This window comes from Salvia splendens, unplaced genomic scaffold (assembly GCF_004379255.2).
Source record: "Salvia splendens isolate huo1 unplaced genomic scaffold, SspV2 ctg339, whole genome shotgun sequence".
Taxonomy (NCBI): domain Eukaryota; kingdom Viridiplantae; phylum Streptophyta; class Magnoliopsida; order Lamiales; family Lamiaceae; genus Salvia; species Salvia splendens.
Genome location: NW_024598981.1, coordinates 33,136 through 55,202, shown reverse-complemented (window position 1 = coordinate 55,202; position 22,067 = coordinate 33,136). Strand labels below are relative to the sequence as shown.

Below are 22,067 nucleotides of genomic sequence, written 5' to 3'. Positions count from 1 at the left end.
TTTGAGGCACTTGACTTGTTCTTTGTCACGGTTCTTTTTGGGTGCTAAATTGATTTTCTGCATTTGCTTTGTAGTCTCATAGATGCCATGCCTTATTCTTATTGCTTGACTGGCAGGTTTCCCTCTTGTGGAAATTATTTACTCCTCCTATTAAACTTAAGTATATGCAAATAAGTTAATACTTACACAAGATCCTTGAAAAAAGAGAGTATTTGGTGTCACGGTAAAATAAATAGTTCTGGTAACATCAATTACATATGTGCGATATGGAGATTTAGTTATAGTTGACTCTAAGCCTCTATTATTCCATAAATATTGAATATTATTTGGATATTTTTTCTGAGGCAATTGAATTAATTTTGTATACTTTGTATTAAATTTGTTATTATTACTCCCTCCGTCCGCTATTAGGAAGTCTCATTCCTAGGTGGCATAAGTTTTAAGAAATGTTAAGAAAAGTGTGTGAAAAAAAAGTTAGTGGAATAGAGATCCCACTTGTGTATTAGTTTTAAATGAAATGTGAGTGGAATGAGTTAGTGGAAGGTGAGACCCTATTATCATTTATGTAAAAGAGAACCGGGGCTCCTATTCGCGGACAGACTAAAGTGAAAAAACCGGGACTTTTATTCAAGACAGAGGGGAGTATATTTTAATTTATTGTAAAAAATATTAATTTTATATTTAATATATGATGTTTAATTTCCTTTTTAATTATTTTATTTTAAATTACAATTCAAATGCTACATAATCAATGCGACTAAGATCGAATACTCCCTCCGTCTGTAAATAGGAGTCTCGTTTTTTCCATTTTGGTACTTCCGCGAATAAGAGTCTCAGTTCATAATTACTATAAATGGTGAAGAAACTCTACATTCCACTAACTCATTCACGCCGATATCATTTAAAACTAATATATATAAGTGAGTTATATTCCATTAACTTTTTCTATCCACTTTCTTAACATTTCTTAAAAACTGTGCCAGAAAGAAATGAGATTCCTATATGCAGACGGAGGAAGTAGTTGATAACAGCGCACATGAGGTCTTCATCTTTTGTACGCTTATGTCGAATTAATCGTCTTCTCCATCAACAAAGGACAAGAGCTCCCAATGGCAGCTGAAAAGCCAAAGAAAATTTCAAGAAACGATCGAAAGGTAAGCACAACTGATCTTGTGCTTGACAGTGGCTTTTTTGATTCATGTCTTGATCTTGGGAACTCTCTTTGATGGCTTATGCTTTGGGTGTGATACGAATATATTCATATATTGTAAGCATGATTTAGTTAATATTAATTAATATTCTCTCTGTCATATAAGAATATGCACTCTTTCTTTTTTAGTCTGTCCCACAAAAATATGCATTTTCCAATTTTAAAAACTCTTTTTACTCTAATGAGGTGGACACTAACAATACTTTAATTACTTTGTCCCTCTACCTCTCTCTTACTTTACAAACTGCATATTCTTTGGGAACGGAGGGAGTATATCGGTAGTATTTGATTTAGTTAGGATATCTTTGATATCTTTTTGTATCCAACACATTGTAAATATGGGTAGAGTATTTCATAATCAATTAATTAATGAAGAAATATCAAAACTCATTATTTTCAGGTTTTTTACTTTCATGCAATGCACCAAAAACCTAGTCTGTTCGACGGAAAACCCGCAACGGACATTATCTTCAATGATCGCCGAGTTGCGGGCCGCCGATAATACTCCCACAATAGTATTGGGTGTTGATGTTTCCAACAACGTAACCGATGTTCCCAAATGATGGTGCTACTCTTGATGTTCTAAATGACGTTGAAGAGATCGCCGAGAAGGACAAGGAGTCGCCCCAAGTGCTTGTTGAGGCAATGTCCGAAAAAATATGGTGCGTGATGACAAACACATCGAGAGTTAGAGATAAAGGATGGTGTTGAAAAGAGTTTTTATGTAGAGAATTTAATGGAAGAGTATGTTTCCTAGTAGGAGAATTTCACTCAGATTCTAATTAAACGTATTGGAGCAACAATTGTTAACTCCAAGAGTTCAGTATCCCACATTATATTCACATGCATAAATGGAATCATGGTGTTGTTCTAGTATACAAGGTCTGATCCATGATCAACAGTATCCAGGAGGGGATAGCTTCTGATATTGACTGTACGAGCTTTTAATTCTGTTTAGATTTTATAGGATCTGCATGTCTTTTCTATATTTGATTTGTATCTTTGTTTTTATTATTTCTATTTCTCTTTAACGTCAAGTAAAAACCCACCATTCCCACCCGCTGCCTGACGAGATCTTCTCCCCGTGCATATCTTTATCCAATCACCGAGCGACAACCGCCACCGATCAACCCCTGTGTTTGTTTTTTTGGAGATTGTTGCTCTTAAACTACAAACGGAATTGAAATCATTTCCGAAATTAACACTCTTTTATAGAATTGAAATCATTTCCCAAATTAACACATAAGCTTTTATAATAACTTAATATCCCGGACTCCCATTTCTCTTCGACTGGTTGAATTTATAATAGGATCTAGACTTCCACCCATTCACGTATCCACAACTTGAAAAACTATGCCCGACGGCAAGTGTCATTGTCGCCTGATGATTTTTTTTAGAGGGTATCTATACTTTACCTTTTTTTCTTTGTTCTATATAATATCTTAATTAAGTTATTTTAATAATGTAGGCGGACCCATGCCTTTTATTGACTAACCCACGATGCATAATGCCCGTGAGATATTATTGACTAACCCACGATGCATAGTGCCCGTGAGAAATTAGGGAAGCTGACTAACCCACGATGCATAGTGCCCGTGAGAAATCAGGGAAGATGCATAATGTCAGTGAGATATTATTGACTAACCCATGATGCATAGTACCCGTGAGAAATCAGGGAAGTTGACTAACCCACGATGCATAGTGCCCGTGAGAAATCAGGGAATATGCGGTGAGATATTATTGACCAACTCACGAGCCCGTGAGAAATCAGGGAAGTCTTAAGACATTTTAATAATGTAGGCGGAAAAAAATAAATACATATGAACCTTCAGAACTAAATAGTTCATATCCTTTTACTAAAATGTCACTAAAATAAAACGGATCTCTAAAATAATTTCCTTTGAATAAAATAAATCGGACCTCTAAAATAATTCATCACTATCTTTTCTCTTAATAAGTCTTATGCGGTGAGATATTATTGACTAACTCACGTGCATAGTGCCCGTGAGAAATCAGGGAAGTCTTATGACATTTTAATAATGTAGGCGGAAAAAATAAATACATATGAACCTTCAGTACTAAATAATTCATATCCTTTTACTAAAATGTCACTAAAATAAATCGGACCTCTAAAATAATTTCCTTTGAATAAAATAAATCGGACCTCTGATATAATTCATCACTATCTTTTCTCTTAATAACATAAATCGGATCTATGAAATAATTCATCACTGATCCTTTCTCTAAAGTGTCATTAAAATAAGTCGAATCTCGAAAAAAAAACATCTATCCAAGTGACACTCTCAAACACTATCGTTTGAATAGAAGTAGGTATTTTGTCTATATATACACAAGCTTTTAGGTTTTATTGAATTTCCTTTAAACTTTTAGATTTTCTAGAGCTTTCTTAAAAAAAAAATTTATTCCCTCAATGATTGATTTTTTTTCCTAAAATTATTTAATGTCCAACAACTTTGTTTTAAATCAGGCATGTGTATTAATTTAACATTTTAATTAATTTAAGATCCATGTGTAGTTGAACAATTGAATGTTTCAATTGATCATAGTACTGAATTCAGAATTTCAAACAATCCTAAAAATTGGTGGTTCTTGGATTCATTTGAAAATTATGTTCAATTGGATAATTGAAATCTCAATTGACTTGAATTATAACAATTGGGGGTTTAATTGAGAATTTTAATTGATCTAAAGTTTTTTTTTAATATGTAAATTTGAATTATATTTATAATTATTAATATATTGTGACTATCACACAACAATTAATGTAAGATCCATATTTAGTTGAACAATTGAATGTTTCAATTATCTTAGTACTTAATTGAGAATTTCAAACGATCCTAAAAATTGGTGGATCTTGGATTCATTTTGAAATTATGTTCAATTGAATAATTGAAATCTAAATTAATTTGAATTTAAAGCAATTGGGTATTCAATTGAGAATTTTGATTGATCTTAAATTTATTTGAATATATAAATTTTATTTATATTCGTGACATATAGTAATATTATTGTGACTATCACACAACAATATTACTCCCCCTGTCTACGAAAAATAGTCTCATTTGTAGAATGCATAGGTTTTAATGAAAATTAAGTAAAGTCAGAGAGAGAAAAGAAAAAATAGATAAAGTAAGAGAGAGAGAAAAAACAAGATAGAGAAGAGAAAAAAATGTGTGAAGTATGAAATAAAGTTTCCATTTTTTAAATATAACTATTTTATTGACACCTAAAAAAGCAAAATAAGACTATTTTTCATGGACGGATACTACTAAAGAAAACAAAAAAATATATCTAAAAATAGATATAAATTTAATCTTAAACTTAAAACTTATACTGCATATATATAATAATATATTAAACACAAATTTTAAGAAACGCCTCAAGGAGGGAGTAGATGCATAATTAATGTATGTTAAGTAAATAGACTAAAATAAGAGAGAAAATAAAATAAGGGAGTTGAATAGAGAATTAAATAAGTGAGAGTAAATTAAGAAAAAAATATACTATTCTCTTTTTGTTAAAAATAAAAATGACTTTATTATATAGGAACTATCCTAAAAAAATGTAAGTCTATTAACGTGAAAAAAATGTAGTATGATGCATTATCTAAGGCCAATCATATTATGATTGCATAATGGATTGATTAAACCCGGCGATCAAATTCATTTGCGTAATCTATAAAATCTGTGTTTTTAGGGGTAGAATTGTCAAATAAGACATGAATAGTTATAATAAACCTATGATTATGCTTAATGACACTATTTTTGTTTCTTATAGTTAATAATGATGAACTTAGGACAGTCTCTTTTTATGAGCCACATGCTAGATCATGGGCCATACAATAATTATGCTTCATGATTAAAATACAAATCAATCTAAAGTAAGTGGGGATTAAGAAGTTCAGTACATTTCATTGTATTCTCATACTAGAGTATAAAAACATAAATGATAGTAGTGTCATTTATTTCTTGAAACCTTTTTTACTATTCATATATTTCCATTCTATATTTTGCGTTATCGATTATTGTTCGCCACATATCATTCATTGGTGGTATCATTCTACACTTAAAAGCATATAATAATAATAGTAATTAATTTAATGGCAAATAGTAATTAATTTAATGGCAATCTTTGTGAATATAGACCCAAAACTGGAGTTTGTGATTCGTCATCTACTTGGTACATATTCTAAGTTGAGTGTGATTAATCTATTACTAATAAGGGATCATATTTTATGAAAATCTTGACCCAAAACTGTCACCAACCTTTTTGCCATTCCATTTTTTATGAAGTGATAAATAAAGCAGAGGTAGATTAAATCATTAAACATTCGATTTTCGTAGTAGTATTACTTTTCACACTTTGTGTAGATCAGAATTTTCTTCGTTCCATTTTAATTCAAGCACTAGAGAAGTGTACAAAACACAGTAAACACTTTGTGAAGACATGTGCATCTTCTGCATGAGAATTAATCGGATTAATTCTCATACTTAACCCTTTTAGCTTTACAATTTAAATACAGTTCATATAGACTATAGTTAGGCACATACAAAAAGGTCAGCTTATGCTGCTTCTTGTCAGAATAATATCTTTTTCATTGTCTAAAATACTTAAACGAATCTTCAACAAAATTTAACAAAATTCATTGTTTTCAATCCAACTTTGAGAATTGCGGTTTGTCTGTTCACATTCACACACTAAGTAAATGTGAAATTAGTTGCAAACAATCTTTCCCCATACCTCATGAGTACATGTCAGTGTATAATAATGACATCATTAGTTTACCCTCGACGCAATAATCACGTAAATAGAGTGGGGAAAAACATCAAAAGCTAAACCAAATTGTGACATAATAAAGCCTAAAGGGAGGGAGGGGGGTGGGTTAGGTTCAAGTATATTGGCAGACAAAAACAAGCAAATTTTATCCCCTTCAACTACCCATGATCAAGACATAATAAATCAAAACCTAAACATATAACTCCTTTTCAAAATCAAACATCTGGTCCATAAAGTAGCTCACAATGCCTACAATCATGTCTGTATTGTGATTTTGTCAAAGTATTTTCATTTATGTTTGGGCGATTTCTTTTTTTGAGCTTTGTTTAGTACAAGAGCGTGTGGGATTCACCCGAGAGACTTACTCTACTTGGATGTATTCACGGTGTTGTTGTTGAAGCGCGATAGGGTTGATATGATGTCTGAGAACTGTGGACGTTTTGAGGGGCAGTTGTTCCAGCATTTGAGCATCAGTGACCGGAGGAGCTGCGGACAGGAGTCAGGGATGTCGGGCCTAAGCCCGCACGCGGCTATCCCGACTGCAGCCTGCACCGGTGAATAAGCAGAGTATGCTATCTCACCAGTCACCATCGCCCATATCACCATCCCAAAACTATATGCATTACTCATCCATGTTTCTGTCACGTTTTCTGGATCGCCAGCAATTATCTGTTTGCAGGTAGGAAAAAGTGTGCTTAGATATAAAAATGTGATTACCACCATATTTTAAACAAGATGGTTCAAGAATTTCATAGATTCATGCTTGGAACTATAGTAGTATAAATAAATAATTAGTACCCACACAACTCAATCATCTGAGTTGTAAAACTATTCATTTGGGAAAAACAACATAAAGCTGTACATGCCAGACTCAAACTAGATACATCTGCTACACACAGGGAGAATTCATAAAGCTTATTCTATGCCATTAATCATCATGTTAGCACAAGAAATGATAGCCCTAACCAAACTCCACTCTATAAAAATAGCTTGTAAAGGCTATATAATAGTATCAGCTTCAACTTTTGAATATAGGGTGGTGCCTATGCTTATAACAATTAGTAAGATCAATTCAATCTTATGCAATTCAGTAGTAGTATATAAGAACATGCATAACAACTAACAAACTACGAATTTGAATAGTGAAAACGGACCTCCGGAGCAAGCCACCTATAACCATCAGTTTCATACTCCATTGCCTCACCAACACTCTTGCAGGCAGAGACTATTCCCATATCACCCAAGCAAGCATTCCCGCGTTTATCTAACAAGATCCTCTGTGTATTCAAGTCTCTATACGCGATTCCATGATCATTCATGAACTTAATTCCCTCAGCAACATCACTGACAATGCGTATAATCTCTTTGATCTGAATCTTCTTGCTCTTCATAATCAAGTCATGGGCAGTTCCTCCTTCCATCAACTTAGTCACGATGCACAAACCGTGATTATCGTCTACACAAACTCCATGAAACTGCAGGATGTTCTTGTGCCCACATGTCATCAACTCCAACAAATCCTTCCTACACTCAAACTCATAGGCATTTCCCTTGTCACACCCCTTGAGCTTCTCGATCCTAACTTTCTTGCCCTTATACACCCCCTTGAACGTGCCCGGCCCAGCCTGATCGCCAATCTCAACTGCATCGTAGTTAAGAAACCACCTCCCGATCTCATCACGGCCAGAAACCACAGTCTGCCATTCATCCACAGAAACAACAATCGAATCATCAGGTAGTGGCAACTCTAACTGAAGTTTCGAGTCCGAATTCTCTCCTCCACTCCGGTTACTCCCATCACCACCACAATCCTCTTCGATCTCCCCAAATTCTTTCCCCCTAGTGCTCTCCTCTTGGCATCCACAGAGGCCGAAAGGGAGCTTAATCGGGTTGTTTTTAGGCTTCTTCGAGGCTAATCTAAGTGCATTCTCGATCCGAGTTTTGAACATTTTCTCCTGCCCTGTTTGAACAATCAGCACAACAATCCCCAAAGTGCACCCCTTCTTCTCAAAGATCTGCAGCTTTTTGCAGCAAATCGACGAGCTGTCGAGCGCTCCGGACATCGCCGGCCACGAAATTGCGGAGTTACATGCAAACGTGAGCTTGAAAGCAGCGCCATCAGCGCTCGTATCTTCATCGGAAACCTCCTGAATGATAATCGCCGGATTGTCTTCCGCCGCCGCTTGCTCAATCAACTTGATGTGCAGAAACACATCCTTCATCTCAAAACCAGCTTGCGCATAGCTATCAATCAAACGAAATCGCAATTCATTTTCAACCTAATCTGCAAAACCTACTTCGATCGTGAAACGGAAACGGAATCGACGACGAAATTAAACAAAAAGGCGAATCAATTTCACCTGAGCGGCAGAGAATCGTAATGCTTCCTCAGATTCGACACCAATTTCTCAGGAAGCTGGCTGCCAGGGTACAACTGCGTCAGGCTCCGCACCACACTCCCCCACACTTGCCTCCGGCAGGTCGCCGGCGACGAGGCCGGCATCTCGCGAGCAGAATCTAGGTTTAGAGTGTTCTTCAAGGAGGCAATCGCCTCCGACACGTTGCGGCTCAGCCTCTGGAACCGCTTCTGGAAGGCGGAGGAGTCGCGTACGGCGGCGGCGGCGGAGGAAGAGGAGGAGGACGATGAGGCGGAGGAAGAGTTATTCTCCGGCAGGCATTCTGATCTATCGTTAGTTCGCATCAGAACTTGCTCCACTATGTCCTCATCCGTGCTCGTCCGGCTCGACCAGCACTCCAGAGCTGCTGCCATGGCTGGTAGCGGAGGAGAGAAAGAAAGATAGAGAGAAGAAGATGAGAGAGAGAGAGAGAGAGAGAGAGAGAGAGAGAAATTTTCACGAATCACTGCTCTTCTCTTAATAAAATGGGACGAGAGAGAGAGAGAGAGATTTGAAACGGTGATTCAGTTTTTCCTTTTTCTGTCTGACATGAATCATAAATTCATAATACTGCTATATTTACTCAATCAAAATAATTTGTATAGTATTTTAACGTTTATTAAAATAAAGGTATTGAATTTACTATATCTACGTTGAATGTACATGACCTCCTCATTTGAGGATGGATATAATCCTATAACAGAAATTTTACACGTATGCATACACTTTAGTGTTTCTTTATAGTATCGATTTCTTTACGTTTATGGTGATATTAAATTTATATTATTAATCAAATTTATATTATTAAGAGCATCCACAACCGTACTCTTGCCAGCGAGCACGGTTATGGGCCCGACGCCACTATTCCTGCCTACTCTCTGCCAAGAGCACAACACCCACAGCTGTGATATTCTACAAGAACGAGCACAATTCAATTAAACAAACACATTTCCATAATATTAAAATTCATTAAAAAACCACAATAAATATTACAAATTACAAATAAAATAAAAAAGACATAATAAAATCTTAAAAATTAAAAATTACATAATTAAAATACTAAAAATTAAAAATTACATAATTAAACTTCTATAAATTAAAAATTACATAATTAAATTCCTAAAAATTAAAAATTACATAATTATTGGCTAATATTACCCGTGGAAGACTACTGATCCGGCGGCACTAACCCCAATTGTTTTTGGAGACCCAATATCATGTTGTAGGGTGGAAGAAAGATTGAGAATGGATATGAGAGAATGAAGATGAGAATGTATATGAGAATTGTGTAGTTTGATGTGAATTTTTGGGTGTGAAAGTGAGTGTATTTATAGCTGAAAGTGTGTATTTTTTTTGGAGGGGGGGAAATAAAAAAAAATTTAAAAATGGTAAAAACGGTAATAAACGGATATATTTTTTTTGGGAAGTGAATTTTTTTTTATTTTTAATCGGTTTTTTAATTAAAACCTGATTTTTAATAAATAAAAAAATACATATTCAAAGGCAACGGCTATGCCGTTGCCCAATCGTCGTTCGCTACGTGTCCTGCTCGCTGGCACGGCGCTGCTCGATGCATTGAGCGGCGCGAGCGCAGCGGCGGCGAGCCTCGTCCTTGCCAGCGACGCGGACGGACGCGGGGCCCGGCGCCACCGTTGTGCATGCTCTAATCAACAGTAGCATACACTTTAGTGTTCCTTTATAGTATCAATATCTTTTATGTTTATGGTGATATTAAATTTATATAATAATTAACACTAAATTTATGTGACCAAATTTTATATAATAAAAATTGGTTTATTTGAGAAAATAATTAATTTATTTATGTATTTAATTAAAATATATGAACGATATTTATAGTACATGGAAAGTACTTGTCATATATTAATGTGTGTATAATTTTTTTTACTTTTGTGAAACCATAAATATAATTAATGTAAACTTTAATTCAAATTTGAATTGCAATAGAAAGACAATTCAAATATAAAAATAAAAAATTGAAAATGAAGGTGAAGGCTAATCAAGTCTTTTTAATTTATCTACTAACTATATTTATTATTGTAATATATAATTAATACATCAAAGTATTGATATAACTTTATTTTGATTGTATAAAATTTGATTGTTTATCCTCGCTCGTCAATCAATGCTCTAAATTTATCTTTAAGAAATTCGAATAAACTCTTTTATAAAATTATTTTATGCTCTAAATTTATCTTTAAGAAATTCGAATAAACTCTTTTATAAAATTATTTTTTGTAATAAATACTGTGAATGGATAGAGATAGTGGTACTGCAAAACAACTGTGCAGCAGATACAGTAGTAAGCCAGAGCACAGAAGATAATATGTTGTCTCAAAAAAATAGGGTATGGCGATTGTGGACTGGATTTGGATCCATTGATAAATATATACATCTATATTTATTGTAAGTTCAACAGAAACACAACGCAGTTATTGGCCCAACAGCAATACGGAGTAGTTAAGCCCACATAATAATTTATTTGTTAGTATTAAAGAAAATAGAAAAAGACACTTAATTGTAAATAAAAACTCATTCTTAAACTTAAAACTAACCAGTAAAATATATATAAATAAATTTAAACTAAAACTTAAGCTAAAAAAAACATACAGTATTTTATTGAAGCTAATGAATTCCGAAATGATACACTTCCGTCCATAAAAAATGGACAAAGTTATAAATGACACGAGTTTTAATATGCAATTTCACATTCATAATGATACGAGTTTTAATGCGCAAGTTCACATTCAGTTAGGGGTGAGCAAAAAAAACGGAAACCGAATATCCGAACTGAATCAAACCGAAATTTTGAAATTCGGTTCGGTTCGGTTTTGAAAATACAAAAATTTCAGTTTTTCGGTTCGGGCGAAGGAAAAATGTCATTTTTAGGTCATTGTAAGCTTATTTTTACGTCATTATAGTAAGGATGACATGAAATGATCTTAACATGACCTCAAATCCAAAGTTTATAATATGACCTAAAACTGCTTTACAATGACCCTCCGTGTTTTTGTTTAATTATTGACCATTGGATTGTCAAATCTCATGGTCAGGATTTGGTCTGGATTTTGTATTGAGATCAAGTTTTGTATTGATCATTTTCCTATATATATATTGTAACCCTAAAGTACTTGCAATTAATGATATATTTATTGCGAAGTCCGTGAATTAATTGTTGAGTAGAATTGTTGTTGGACTAGAGTGTTGTGAAATAAATTATTACGCGGAATAAAATAATTCCTTTCCGTGAGTTATATATATATTGGACTCAATTCGCGAGCTGGATCGAAGAAATTGAATAAATAATATAACAATCCAGTCCGTGATAAATAAATTGTGAACTGCACAATTTAAAAATAAAATACAATGGACTGCGAATTAAACTAATCTAATCAAATATTTATTCTCCCTGTTGATTGATCATCAACCGACATTAATTCAAATATTAAATAAAGATTTTTTCAGAGATATTCCTCCTCCGTGATGAGATTTTCCTTCTCCGTGATCTGCAAATAAAATATTAAACAAATCAAAATAAGTAAACTAACGTCCAATTTGAAAGAAAGAAAAGAAGAAAAAAATCGCCCCACTCCCTTTCCCACGTTGAAACCGTCCCTCTCTCCCATGAATCTCTCCCAATTCCCTAAATCTCTCCATATCAATTAACCACCCCCCTCTCTATAATACTCGTTCACAATCATTCTTCCCTATTTTCATTCCTCTGCAGCGACTCACAAGAACAAAGCAACTCTCACTCAATAGAGTACAAGCCGCAACTCAAAGATCGAATTCGAACTCAAGCAGCTTGCAAGGACAAAACTACCTTTCTCTCCATTCCAATCTAGCCGAGTTCAAGGTAATCTTCAAAACATTCCCTCTCACTATTCTACTAGTTTGGAAATCAAACCATTGCAATTTTCTCTGTCAGAAACTGAAAAATTAAGAGAAGAGAAAACGGAAGCAGAAATCTCTTTTGTTCGAGCCTTTTCGTTCCCAATCTGCAAAGGTACATCTATTTCCCTCTACAATAGCCTCAACTTTGTGCATCTCGTAAGCTATGTAACCAATCTAACAATCTGGTAATCAAAACAAAATCGAATAAAGATTTAACCTTTAACGAATCGGGTTGGTAACGGAGGAGTCGGGGCAGTTTCGGGGTAAATCGGGGCAACGGAGAGGCAGAGACTGACCGACGGACAGCAGCGGCGTCGCGTCTTCCCGGCGAGACAGCAGCAGCGTCGCGTCTCCCGGCACCGACGGTACAGCGGCACCTTCCCGGCGAGGGGGCTGCACAGCAGCGAACGCAGCTTGTAACAGAAGTCGACGACAGCGTCGTTACCCCGGCGAGCAGAAGCCGACGACTCTGTGCAGCGGCGTCGGGTACAGCGGAAAACAGCAGCGACGGCTGTGTGCTTCAACTGCCGACGGCAACGATGCCTACGATGCGATGGAGGAATGGTGGCGGTGGCTGACCGCAGCTGCTGTGGCCGAACCGACGACGACGGAGAAACGGAAGAGGCCGCCGGCGTGAAGATCGACGCGATGGTGGAGAGATACCTCCACTCCGACATCGACGACGGCTGCGGTGCACTACGGAGGGCGGAGCTCCGGGATGAACGCTGAGGACGAATCGTCGACTGGCGGAGTTGTGGTGGAGCGACGGGAATGTGGGATTTGTTGTGAATTGGGGATTTTTGTGAAATGGTGAAGATGGAGATAAGGAATGAGGCGTAAAGGAGGGATGAGTATATTGGGCTTTTTGTTTCATTTCAAGGAAATTGGGCCTCATTAAAAAAAATTGATGTTTTGTTAGTTGGGCTCTCTTGCATTTTTTTTCTTTGGGGCTTCATAATTAAATTGAAGATATAAGGTGGAGAAATAATTAAGTCTTGGGCTTTTAATTAAATCTTTGGGCCAATAACTAATTAAATCTTTTAGTAATAATTAAATTAATTGTAGGGAATTATTTAGTTAATTCTCGGAATAATTCGATGTACAAATAATTTTCCCTAAGTTTCCAAATAAATATATTTGCGAGGGAAGGTATTTTCGACGATTAATTCATGTGATTCAGAAAATCTTGGGATCTAATTCGATATCATTAAGAAAATACGAGGAGCCAACGGAGGAATTTTGGGCGCAAACGGCCGCCGAATAATAAAAAAAACGAGAGATAAATAACTTAATTTGAATGCATGCATTTTTAGTTATTTGTTTGAAACAATGTGTTGATTTACCTATTATATAAATTGTTAAAGGTGAATCATCGCAAGGGAATCGTGATCGCAAAGGAAAGAACGTAATTTCAAATTAAGCACTCGAGGTGGGCTTTCTTTTACTAAACTCTTTTACGTTTTCAAAAGTATGATTATGGTGGAATAAGGGTGGTTTAAATTGTTATGTCATGCCATGTTTGTTTTGATGATGAGATTGTTGTCTGATGCCTAGTTTGTGAGTTCGCTCCATTAGGCTATAGGGCTATGTTGAGATTGTTGCCTGATGCCTAGTTTGTGAGTTCGCTCCATTAGGCTATAGGGCTATGTTAAACGAATTCGGGTCTGAGTAGGGCCGAAAACCCTATCAGGCTAGTGTACACAGGTGAGATCGTGAGCCGTCCTTGCTAGTCGGCCGGTCTCGTGGGCGAATAGTGTGGCCACACTTTCGTCGCACCATGGAAAGAGGATGTGATTAAATGATGGAAAGAGGATGTGATTGAATGATTGATGAGAAAGTGGGGAGATTGTTTTGACTGACCAGTCTATGAAATTGTTTGTGATACTCGATGATATTTCTTTTCTAAATGTAAAACTCGAGTTCACTATGGTATGGATGACATAACTTTCATCAAATGTTTTCGGCATAAGCCCACTGAGTATATTAAGTACTCAGCCCTGCATGTGTTTTCCCTATGTGCAGGTTGAGCGGCGACGAGCAGTTGGTGGTGTTGAGCAGTTTAAAATTGAAGCATGGTTGGTTAGTTGTGAACTACGAGTGTCGTTGTGTCTCCACACATGACGTCACTCTTTCTCTTGAACGCTTCCCCTGAGACATTGTCTTTACTCACCATTCTTTTAGCGTTGAACCTAATTATTTGGATAACGTCAACCTCTTGGCCCTTTGTTGTTAAATATTAATTATTGGTCAAACTCTTTATTAAAACCCTAGTTCTCTTCGTCTATTTATTAAATTCTTTTAATCACGATCGCCCGTATTTATTAACCCTAAAGGGCGGTCGTGACATATATATATATATATATATATATATATATATATATATATATATATATATATATATATAGGGGCACCTTATTCTCCTTTTCACATCTTACATCCTTTTTCCTTCTTAATAATACCCGTTAGATCTAGGGAATCGACGGATCACATTGTTTCAATAAATCTACTTCCGTGTTGCATTATAGAAGGTTCGTAAATGCATTATAGGGGTAATCTAGACATTTTGGCCGAATATGAACCGCCATATTTTTGGAATACACGACTTTCGTGGGATTTGAAACGATCTCAATCTTCTTCTTTCTTCATTCATTATTCTTTCACCCCATCCCACTCCTTCCACTCTCTCCACAACCAAAACCCTAGACAACTCCCTCCCAGCGCCGCGTCTGAAGATTGGGGATTTTGTCGACCAAATTTCGGAGGAAATAGCTATCACCGATAACATCTACTCAGAAACACCGATTCGTTTCTACTAGGTATGTTTCCATAGTGATTTAGGCGTCTTTTTGTCGTGATTTTGCAGACCCACGTTGTTAAAATTGAATCTTTGAATGCGCCGAGGCGCAGAAATCTCTGAAATTAGTTGTTCGACTAGGGTTGTCACTGATTATCCTGACGTAGAAATTGTGTTGTGTTAAATAGGGATGGAATTAGGTCTCTTATATTTCCGTTGTATGCCAGGTTCAAAATGCCGAAAAGAGGTCATCCGCGCTCCCAAGCATCACAGGATGCAGGTAATTTGTCGTCGCATCTTGTGCTTTTCAGTATCGGATTAGTTTATTGTGTATAATGGTATTCCCATGTCTGTGTGTTGTTTGTATTAACTGTGCTAGAGAATAAAATAGTTAAGATTACTGTGTGCATTTTTTAGGGCATACTGTACATTATGTATCATTATCTATGCATTATATTGCTGTTAACATGGAGTGTTGTTTGTATTGTTACAGAGGATTCAGATTGAGGATTAAATATAGATTCTTTACAATGTGAATTGACAGTTATAATTATCTGGTTGATTTTATGCATTATGGCTAAGATTAGTATGCTCCATTAATTGTTCTTACATCATTAGTTTTTCCTTGTTGTACGTAGTTATCCGCATTAATCTCATCTGATTTTGTTTTTTTTATGCATTGCATTATGTCAAAGCATAACAGCATACATTCCAAGTTTTGTTGCATTTTAGAGGTGTAAGTAGTGTCATCTGTGATGTACAATATAATGTTATCAAAAAATTTTATGTGCATTATTTAACTTACACTATGCATTATGTAACATGATATATGCATTGTAGTCAGTATTTTAAGCATTATTGCCGGTCTTAGCTGTCGTGGTTAAGTTTAATACATTATTTATTATGACTTACGCATCATATGTTGTGGTATATGTATTAATGGTGTTAGCTGTGGTGTTTAAGTTTAATTCGTTATTTATTGTGACTTAAGCATCATATATTGTGCTATACATATTAATCAGTAATCAAATTCAGTTCATGATGTGTTTTTCGGTCCATTTCAGATAACCAGCTTAGAGTCGACAAAGACAGTGTTGTCGACGACATTATTCCCGTGGCGCTAGCAAAAAGATTTAGGGAGAGGTTAGCCGAGATAGGCCCTGGGACCTCTGGTAGTCAAGGTGAGCCTAAACCACCTACGGGGCGAAAACTTAGCACAGTCTTTGTTGGAAGACTTAGCACTTTAGATATTTTTACAACCTTGAATACACTGAACAATGTTTTTTGAGCATAGTCTTTCTAATTTTGATCTTGTGAACACTCAGCCGAACCGTATGTGCATTCTTTTTAATCAGACGGATACAAATACTTTGTGTGTAATTGGTGTATTATGTTCTTTGTCTTGTTTGTAATATTTTTTTGTCTGTATAGGTGGCCAATTAACTCTCGTAATGCTTAACACATGCCAAATAATGCACTAATCCTTTTGCGCAATGCAATGGCAACACTAAATAATGCATTTTTATTATACACCTAATAAATTAAGCCCCGTATGTAGTACGCCTTTATTTTATGTATATCATATCTGCTTATAATGTAAGTATTCGTATTAGATTATGCATTACAAAACTTTGTTTGTGTATTTTACACAAATAATGCAACAATCGTTGTGCGTAATGCTATCGCCTCAACTAAATAATGCATTCGTTTATTGCACACCTAATAATTTAAAACATATATATACTACGCCTGAATTGTATGTGCATCATATCTGCTTATAATGTAAGTATTCGTATTAGATTATGCATTACAAACGTTGTTTGTGTATTTTACACAAATAATGCAACAATCGTAGTGCGTAATGCAATGGCAACACTACATAATGCATTCGTTTATTGCACACCTAATAATTTAAAACATATATATACTACGCCTGAATTGTATGTGCATCATATCTGCATATAATGTAAGTATTCGTATTAGATTATGCATTACAACGTTGTTTGTGTATTTTACACAAATAATGCAACAATCGTAGTGCGTAATGCAATGGCCTAGAGCTACTGTTTGAGGCCTAGGTATATGGGCCTAGGTATATGCATTATTGAACTTAGCCTGTGCATTATCAGTGATGTTTAATGCATTATGCGAATGTGTTACGCAATCATTCATGTGATCTGATTAATTACGTTGTTTGCATTATATGTAAACATTAATATGTGCACATCTTTACACAGAACGTTGTTTACCTGGTATTATGCATTATTAGATTTCATGTGTACATGGTTCAAAAGGTTTTAACGAGAGTTCCAAAAAATGTTTAGTATTACTCATTTGTGCATTATTTTAAATAATCTGTGCATTCTGTAACCAGTAGTATGCATTATATAGCATATATTATGCATTATTGTATTTTGTAATAGTAAAAGTCTGATATTTAATTTTGATGATTACACATCAGAGAAGCTGCTACGACTTGAAATCGACGAAACAGTCGATGATGTTATTCCAGTAGCCCTAGCACAAAAATATAGGGAACGATTGGCCGAGCCCAAGCACGGCTCCAGAACAGAGTGAGGAGAAGAAAGCCAGGGGGAGAGGTCGACCATCTCTATTGTCGACAACCAACGTCTAAGTTTCTAACTGTAGTATATTGTTATTGTACATTCCATTAAGTGTGTGTGCATAATAATGAAAACCTTCAATGCTAACAATGTACAGTATCAGTTTCGTAATATGTTCTGGGATGCATTGTTTGTCAAGTATTTTGCATTATTATGTACATACTACACCACATGGTAACGAGTAATGGATACTAATGACTATATAATGCACAATATGTGAACTGCAATGCATTCGAACAAGTTGTACCGTGTTACGATGTTTGGCACACTTTTCTTGTTTCCCTATGGGTTTAATAAGCTTAGGGGCTAGGGTATAGTACGTAGACATTAATAACAAATTGTAAACCGATACGAATAATGCACCAAATTGTAACGAGTAATGGATATTATTGAATATATAACCTACGCGCTATGCATGTGCACCCCAGATGAATTACCGCAATTCGTGTATTTGGACAATGTTTTTTAGACTTAAAACATACTACACCCTAGCCCCTAGGCTGGTTAAACCCTTAGGGAAAACAAGAAACGTGCGCCAAATATCGAAACACGACACAACTTAAATTAAACGCGCCAGGATAAATGTTCATTACATATCATAAATAATGCATTACAGAAACTAAACTACGCATTATACTATAAAATATGTACATCATGTATATCAGTTAAAAAATAATTGCGCGCTATGCATGTGCAACCCCAGATGAATTACCGCAGCTCGTGTACTTGGACAACGTTTTTTTGACTTAGAACATACTACACCCTAGCCACTAGGCTTGCTAAACCCTTAGGGGAAACAAGAAACGTGCGCCAAACATTGAAACTAAGGCCAAACTTAAATTAAATTTGTGAGTATAAAAGTACATTATATATCAAAAAACGTGCATTACAGCACTTAAAACAAGCATTATATAGTATCATGTGTACATTGTGTATATTGGCTAAAAACTACTACCTAACGGATATGATTCCTAAACCTTAGATGAACCTTAGATGAATGACCGAAACTCGTGGACTCAATGCATACTACAACCTAGCCCCAAGAATTCCTAAACCCTTGGGACAAATAATAACCGTGCACCGAGCAATCAATCTCGGCTTAATATTTCCACATAGATGGAAGCTACTTGGTCTTCTTGTATTAATGGGCCAAGCGGTGAATCCTGCTCTCCACCAAAATCAACCTGAACTTGAAATCCTTATCCTTCTTGTTCCTTTCCAAATGCTTCCTGATGGCCACGACCTTCTTAATCAAGTGGTATAGCTTCCTGGAAGCGGTCCTTCATTAATTCCTCCAACCTATACATTGCAGATGACGTTTTATGCATTATACAGACAATATAATCCATTATGCATAATCATTTGGTGCATTATTTGTACCGGGTTAACGCCAAAAGGTATGATTCATACTCGCGGGCGATCAGTTATTTTCTCTATCCTATACATTGCCGATCACGTATTATGCATTATATAGTCAATACAATTCATTATCCGTCATCTTAAACGTTTTTTTGATGTGTACGTACCATACCCTACCCCCTAGGCTTATTAAACCCTAGGTGAAACAAGAAACGTGTGCAAAACATCAAAACTACTAACCGATATTTAAGACCTAAAAGAATAAGGCATACTATCGGTCCTTCAAATATTCGTACAACCTATACATTGCAAATAACATAGTATGCATTATACAGATAATATAATGCATTAGGCATATTCATTTGGTGCATTATTTAAACCAACTTTATTGAGTACAACATGTACATTGGAAACTTACGTGATTTATTTTTAGGTCAAACACAAGCTATTCTTATACGTTTTTATTAATGGGTATGTACTATACCCTAGCCCCTAGGATTATTAAACCCTAACGGGAAACAAGAAACATGTGACAAACATCAATACTACAACCCGATATTTATAACCTATACATTGCCGCCCACGTATTATGCATTATATTGGCAAAAAATGTCATTATACTCCATCATTTGGTGCATTATTTGTACCAACTATAAATAGTATAATATGTCAATTGGAAGCTTACGTGATTTATTTATAGGTCAAATACAAGCTATTCTTAAACGTTGTAATTAATGTGTGCGTACTATACCCTAGCCCATAGACTTATTAAACCCTTAGGGTTCAAAACAAACGTGTGACAAACATCAATACTACGACCCAATACTTATACCCTATGCATTGCCGCACACTTATTATGCATTATATAGTAAAAACAATTCATTATACTTTATCATTTTGTGCATTATACGTATCATTTTAAATTGCTGCACTATTCAAGCCGAGAGCTAAACCCTGAAGGAATGTTTCATAATCGCGGTCGGTCATTATTTACACTATCCTATACACTGCATTACATAAATTACGCATTATATAGTCTATAAAATAGATTATCCATTACTATTTGGTGTATTGTTAGTATCAATTTACATAACTACATTAGCCACGCCATTAACTAGACCCACAAGGACTGATACATACTAACGGTGCATCATCATGGTTTTGACTATCACCCTATACTAAATCAACAATCCACAACTATTGGGCATCCACAGGCCATAACAAGAACCCTAACGGACAATAATTGAAACCTCGCCAAAGTTGTTTTTTGCAATATATCGCAACACACGAAATACGTGCTCAACAAGTATCTGGATAACAAATCGGATCTGAATTGGTATTGATACCTACGATACATAAACAAATACACGCATACGGAGAAAATAGAATTGAAAAAACGATTATAACAACGCCGGCGTAACAAGATTATAACAACGCCGGCGTAACAAGATAGAAACCCTAGGATCGAACAGCCGAGAGAGACGGAAATTGCAACGACCCAAATACTATGCTTCGAATTTCAAAGATGGAATACTGCAAAAAATTGCGTCTGGAACGCGTGAAGAAGATGAAAAAAACGGAAGATTTCATGGGAGGATTTCATGGAATTTTCCTTAACCACCAAGCTATTATTTCCCTATAATGCCCTTCCACGTTAAAAATTGTATTAAAATGTATTATTTAAGTTGAATATTTTCGGCCTTAGGATGTAGAAAATAAACGGTTGAGATCAAGAAGGAAAAAGGAGGAAATATGAGAAAAGGAAATGAATACATCCCTATATATATATATATATATATATATTAGATTATATATAATATATATTCTTTAATATATTCTACTTTATAATATATTATATGTATTATTAATTTTATATTATATATATATATATATAGAAGTGATCAAGGTATAACTAATTTTAAGTGTATGACTAGAGAATAAATCTCAGTCACACAAATAAATGCAACAAATATTATTTATTTTAATAATGTAAAATAGGCCAAGGGTATTTTTGGAAATCACATTATGAAATTCATAAGCTCATACACGATTCATTTCCTTCCAGATTGAGATTCTCGATGTTCTACTCCTCGACTAGGGATTTGGACGAAGAGGATTCAGGCTTGGATTTTGAGGTGTCGGTGTTCGAATTTGGGTCTGATGAGGAAGATTTCGTATCCTTACTCTGGTGATCTTGCTCCAGCTGTTTCTTGAGGAGGGCTTTGGCTTCGGATTCCCGCTTCTCCTCCTCGTTCAGCCGCTGGAGTCGTTTCTGCTCGATTTCGGAATGCTTGAAAAACTTCTTTCCGTCGACGTCCTGCTCCAGACTCTGTCGTTTCTTTAGAAATTCCTGCTTAAGAATGTCCATAGTCTCGATTCAATTATCGGGAAGATTGGTTCGATTCAAGAGTGCGTAAGTGAACTTAGGATTGGTCGGCAGGCCGACAGAGGCGTCGATGAGGGCGGGCACTGCCTGGGTCGATGGGCACAAGACGGGGGACGGCGATGAACAGCACAGACAAATACAGAGAAATACTTACCTCGAACATAAAATGGCTTCAGATTATTTTCTGCTCACCTCAACCAGATCTACGAATGAAGTATACGCATTTCAGTATTTTACAATACTGCAAAATCGAGAAAAATCGGCATAAAAACCATATATTTGAGGTCAACACGAAAAAAATTTGGCAAATTGGCGTTAGCCGTTGTTAAGCACTTCTGAATTGCAAATTCGCAAGATTATGAAGATGAAACTAAAAAAATTGGACAAATTCAGAGGAATTGGGCAAAAACTAGCTTAATTATTTAGCAAAGGAAAATGGATTTCGATACCTTCCAATTCATAACCCTGAAACACATCACTATAACCATGTTTTTACTTCACTCATGTTAACAAAATACATCACTATAGCAAAAACTCAAAGAAACATCACTCTAACCCTAGAACGCATCACTATAACAATATTTTTACT

At 35.5% G+C, this 22,067-nt stretch overlaps 2 protein-coding genes and 1 long non-coding RNA gene across 3 annotated transcripts; 1 reads left to right on the top strand and 2 right to left on the bottom strand.

Annotated features, from left to right (window-relative positions):
- Positions 1-6,183: 6,183 nt before the first annotated feature.
- Positions 6,184-8,939, bottom strand: LOC121789792 (inactive tyrosine-protein kinase 7-like). Its single transcript, XM_042188159.1, has 3 exons — positions 8,368-8,939; positions 7,162-8,251; positions 6,184-6,676 (listed from the first exon to the last, which is right to left on the bottom strand). The coding sequence occupies exons 1-3, from the start codon at positions 8,775-8,777 to the stop codon at positions 6,374-6,376; spliced, it is 1,803 nt and encodes a 600-aa protein (XP_042044093.1). The 5' UTR covers positions 8,778-8,939; the 3' UTR covers positions 6,184-6,373.
- A 2,763-nt stretch (positions 8,940-11,702) lies between these two features.
- LOC121789788 lies at positions 11,703-13,171 on the bottom strand. The gene is made up of 2 exons (XM_042188157.1): positions 12,533-13,171; positions 11,703-11,927 (listed from the first exon to the last, which is right to left on the bottom strand). Exons 1-2 carry the CDS (start codon positions 12,990-12,992, stop codon positions 11,860-11,862), a joined length of 528 nt encoding a protein of 175 aa, XP_042044091.1. The 5' UTR covers positions 12,993-13,171; the 3' UTR covers positions 11,703-11,859.
- Positions 13,172-14,731: 1,560 nt separating this feature from the next.
- LOC121789789 lies at positions 14,732-16,384 on the top strand. Its single transcript, XR_006048150.1, has 3 exons — positions 14,732-15,131; positions 15,337-15,389; positions 16,174-16,384. It is a non-coding gene; the product is annotated as an uncharacterized LOC121789789 (long non-coding RNA).
- The last annotated feature ends 5,683 nt before the right edge of the window (positions 16,385-22,067 follow it).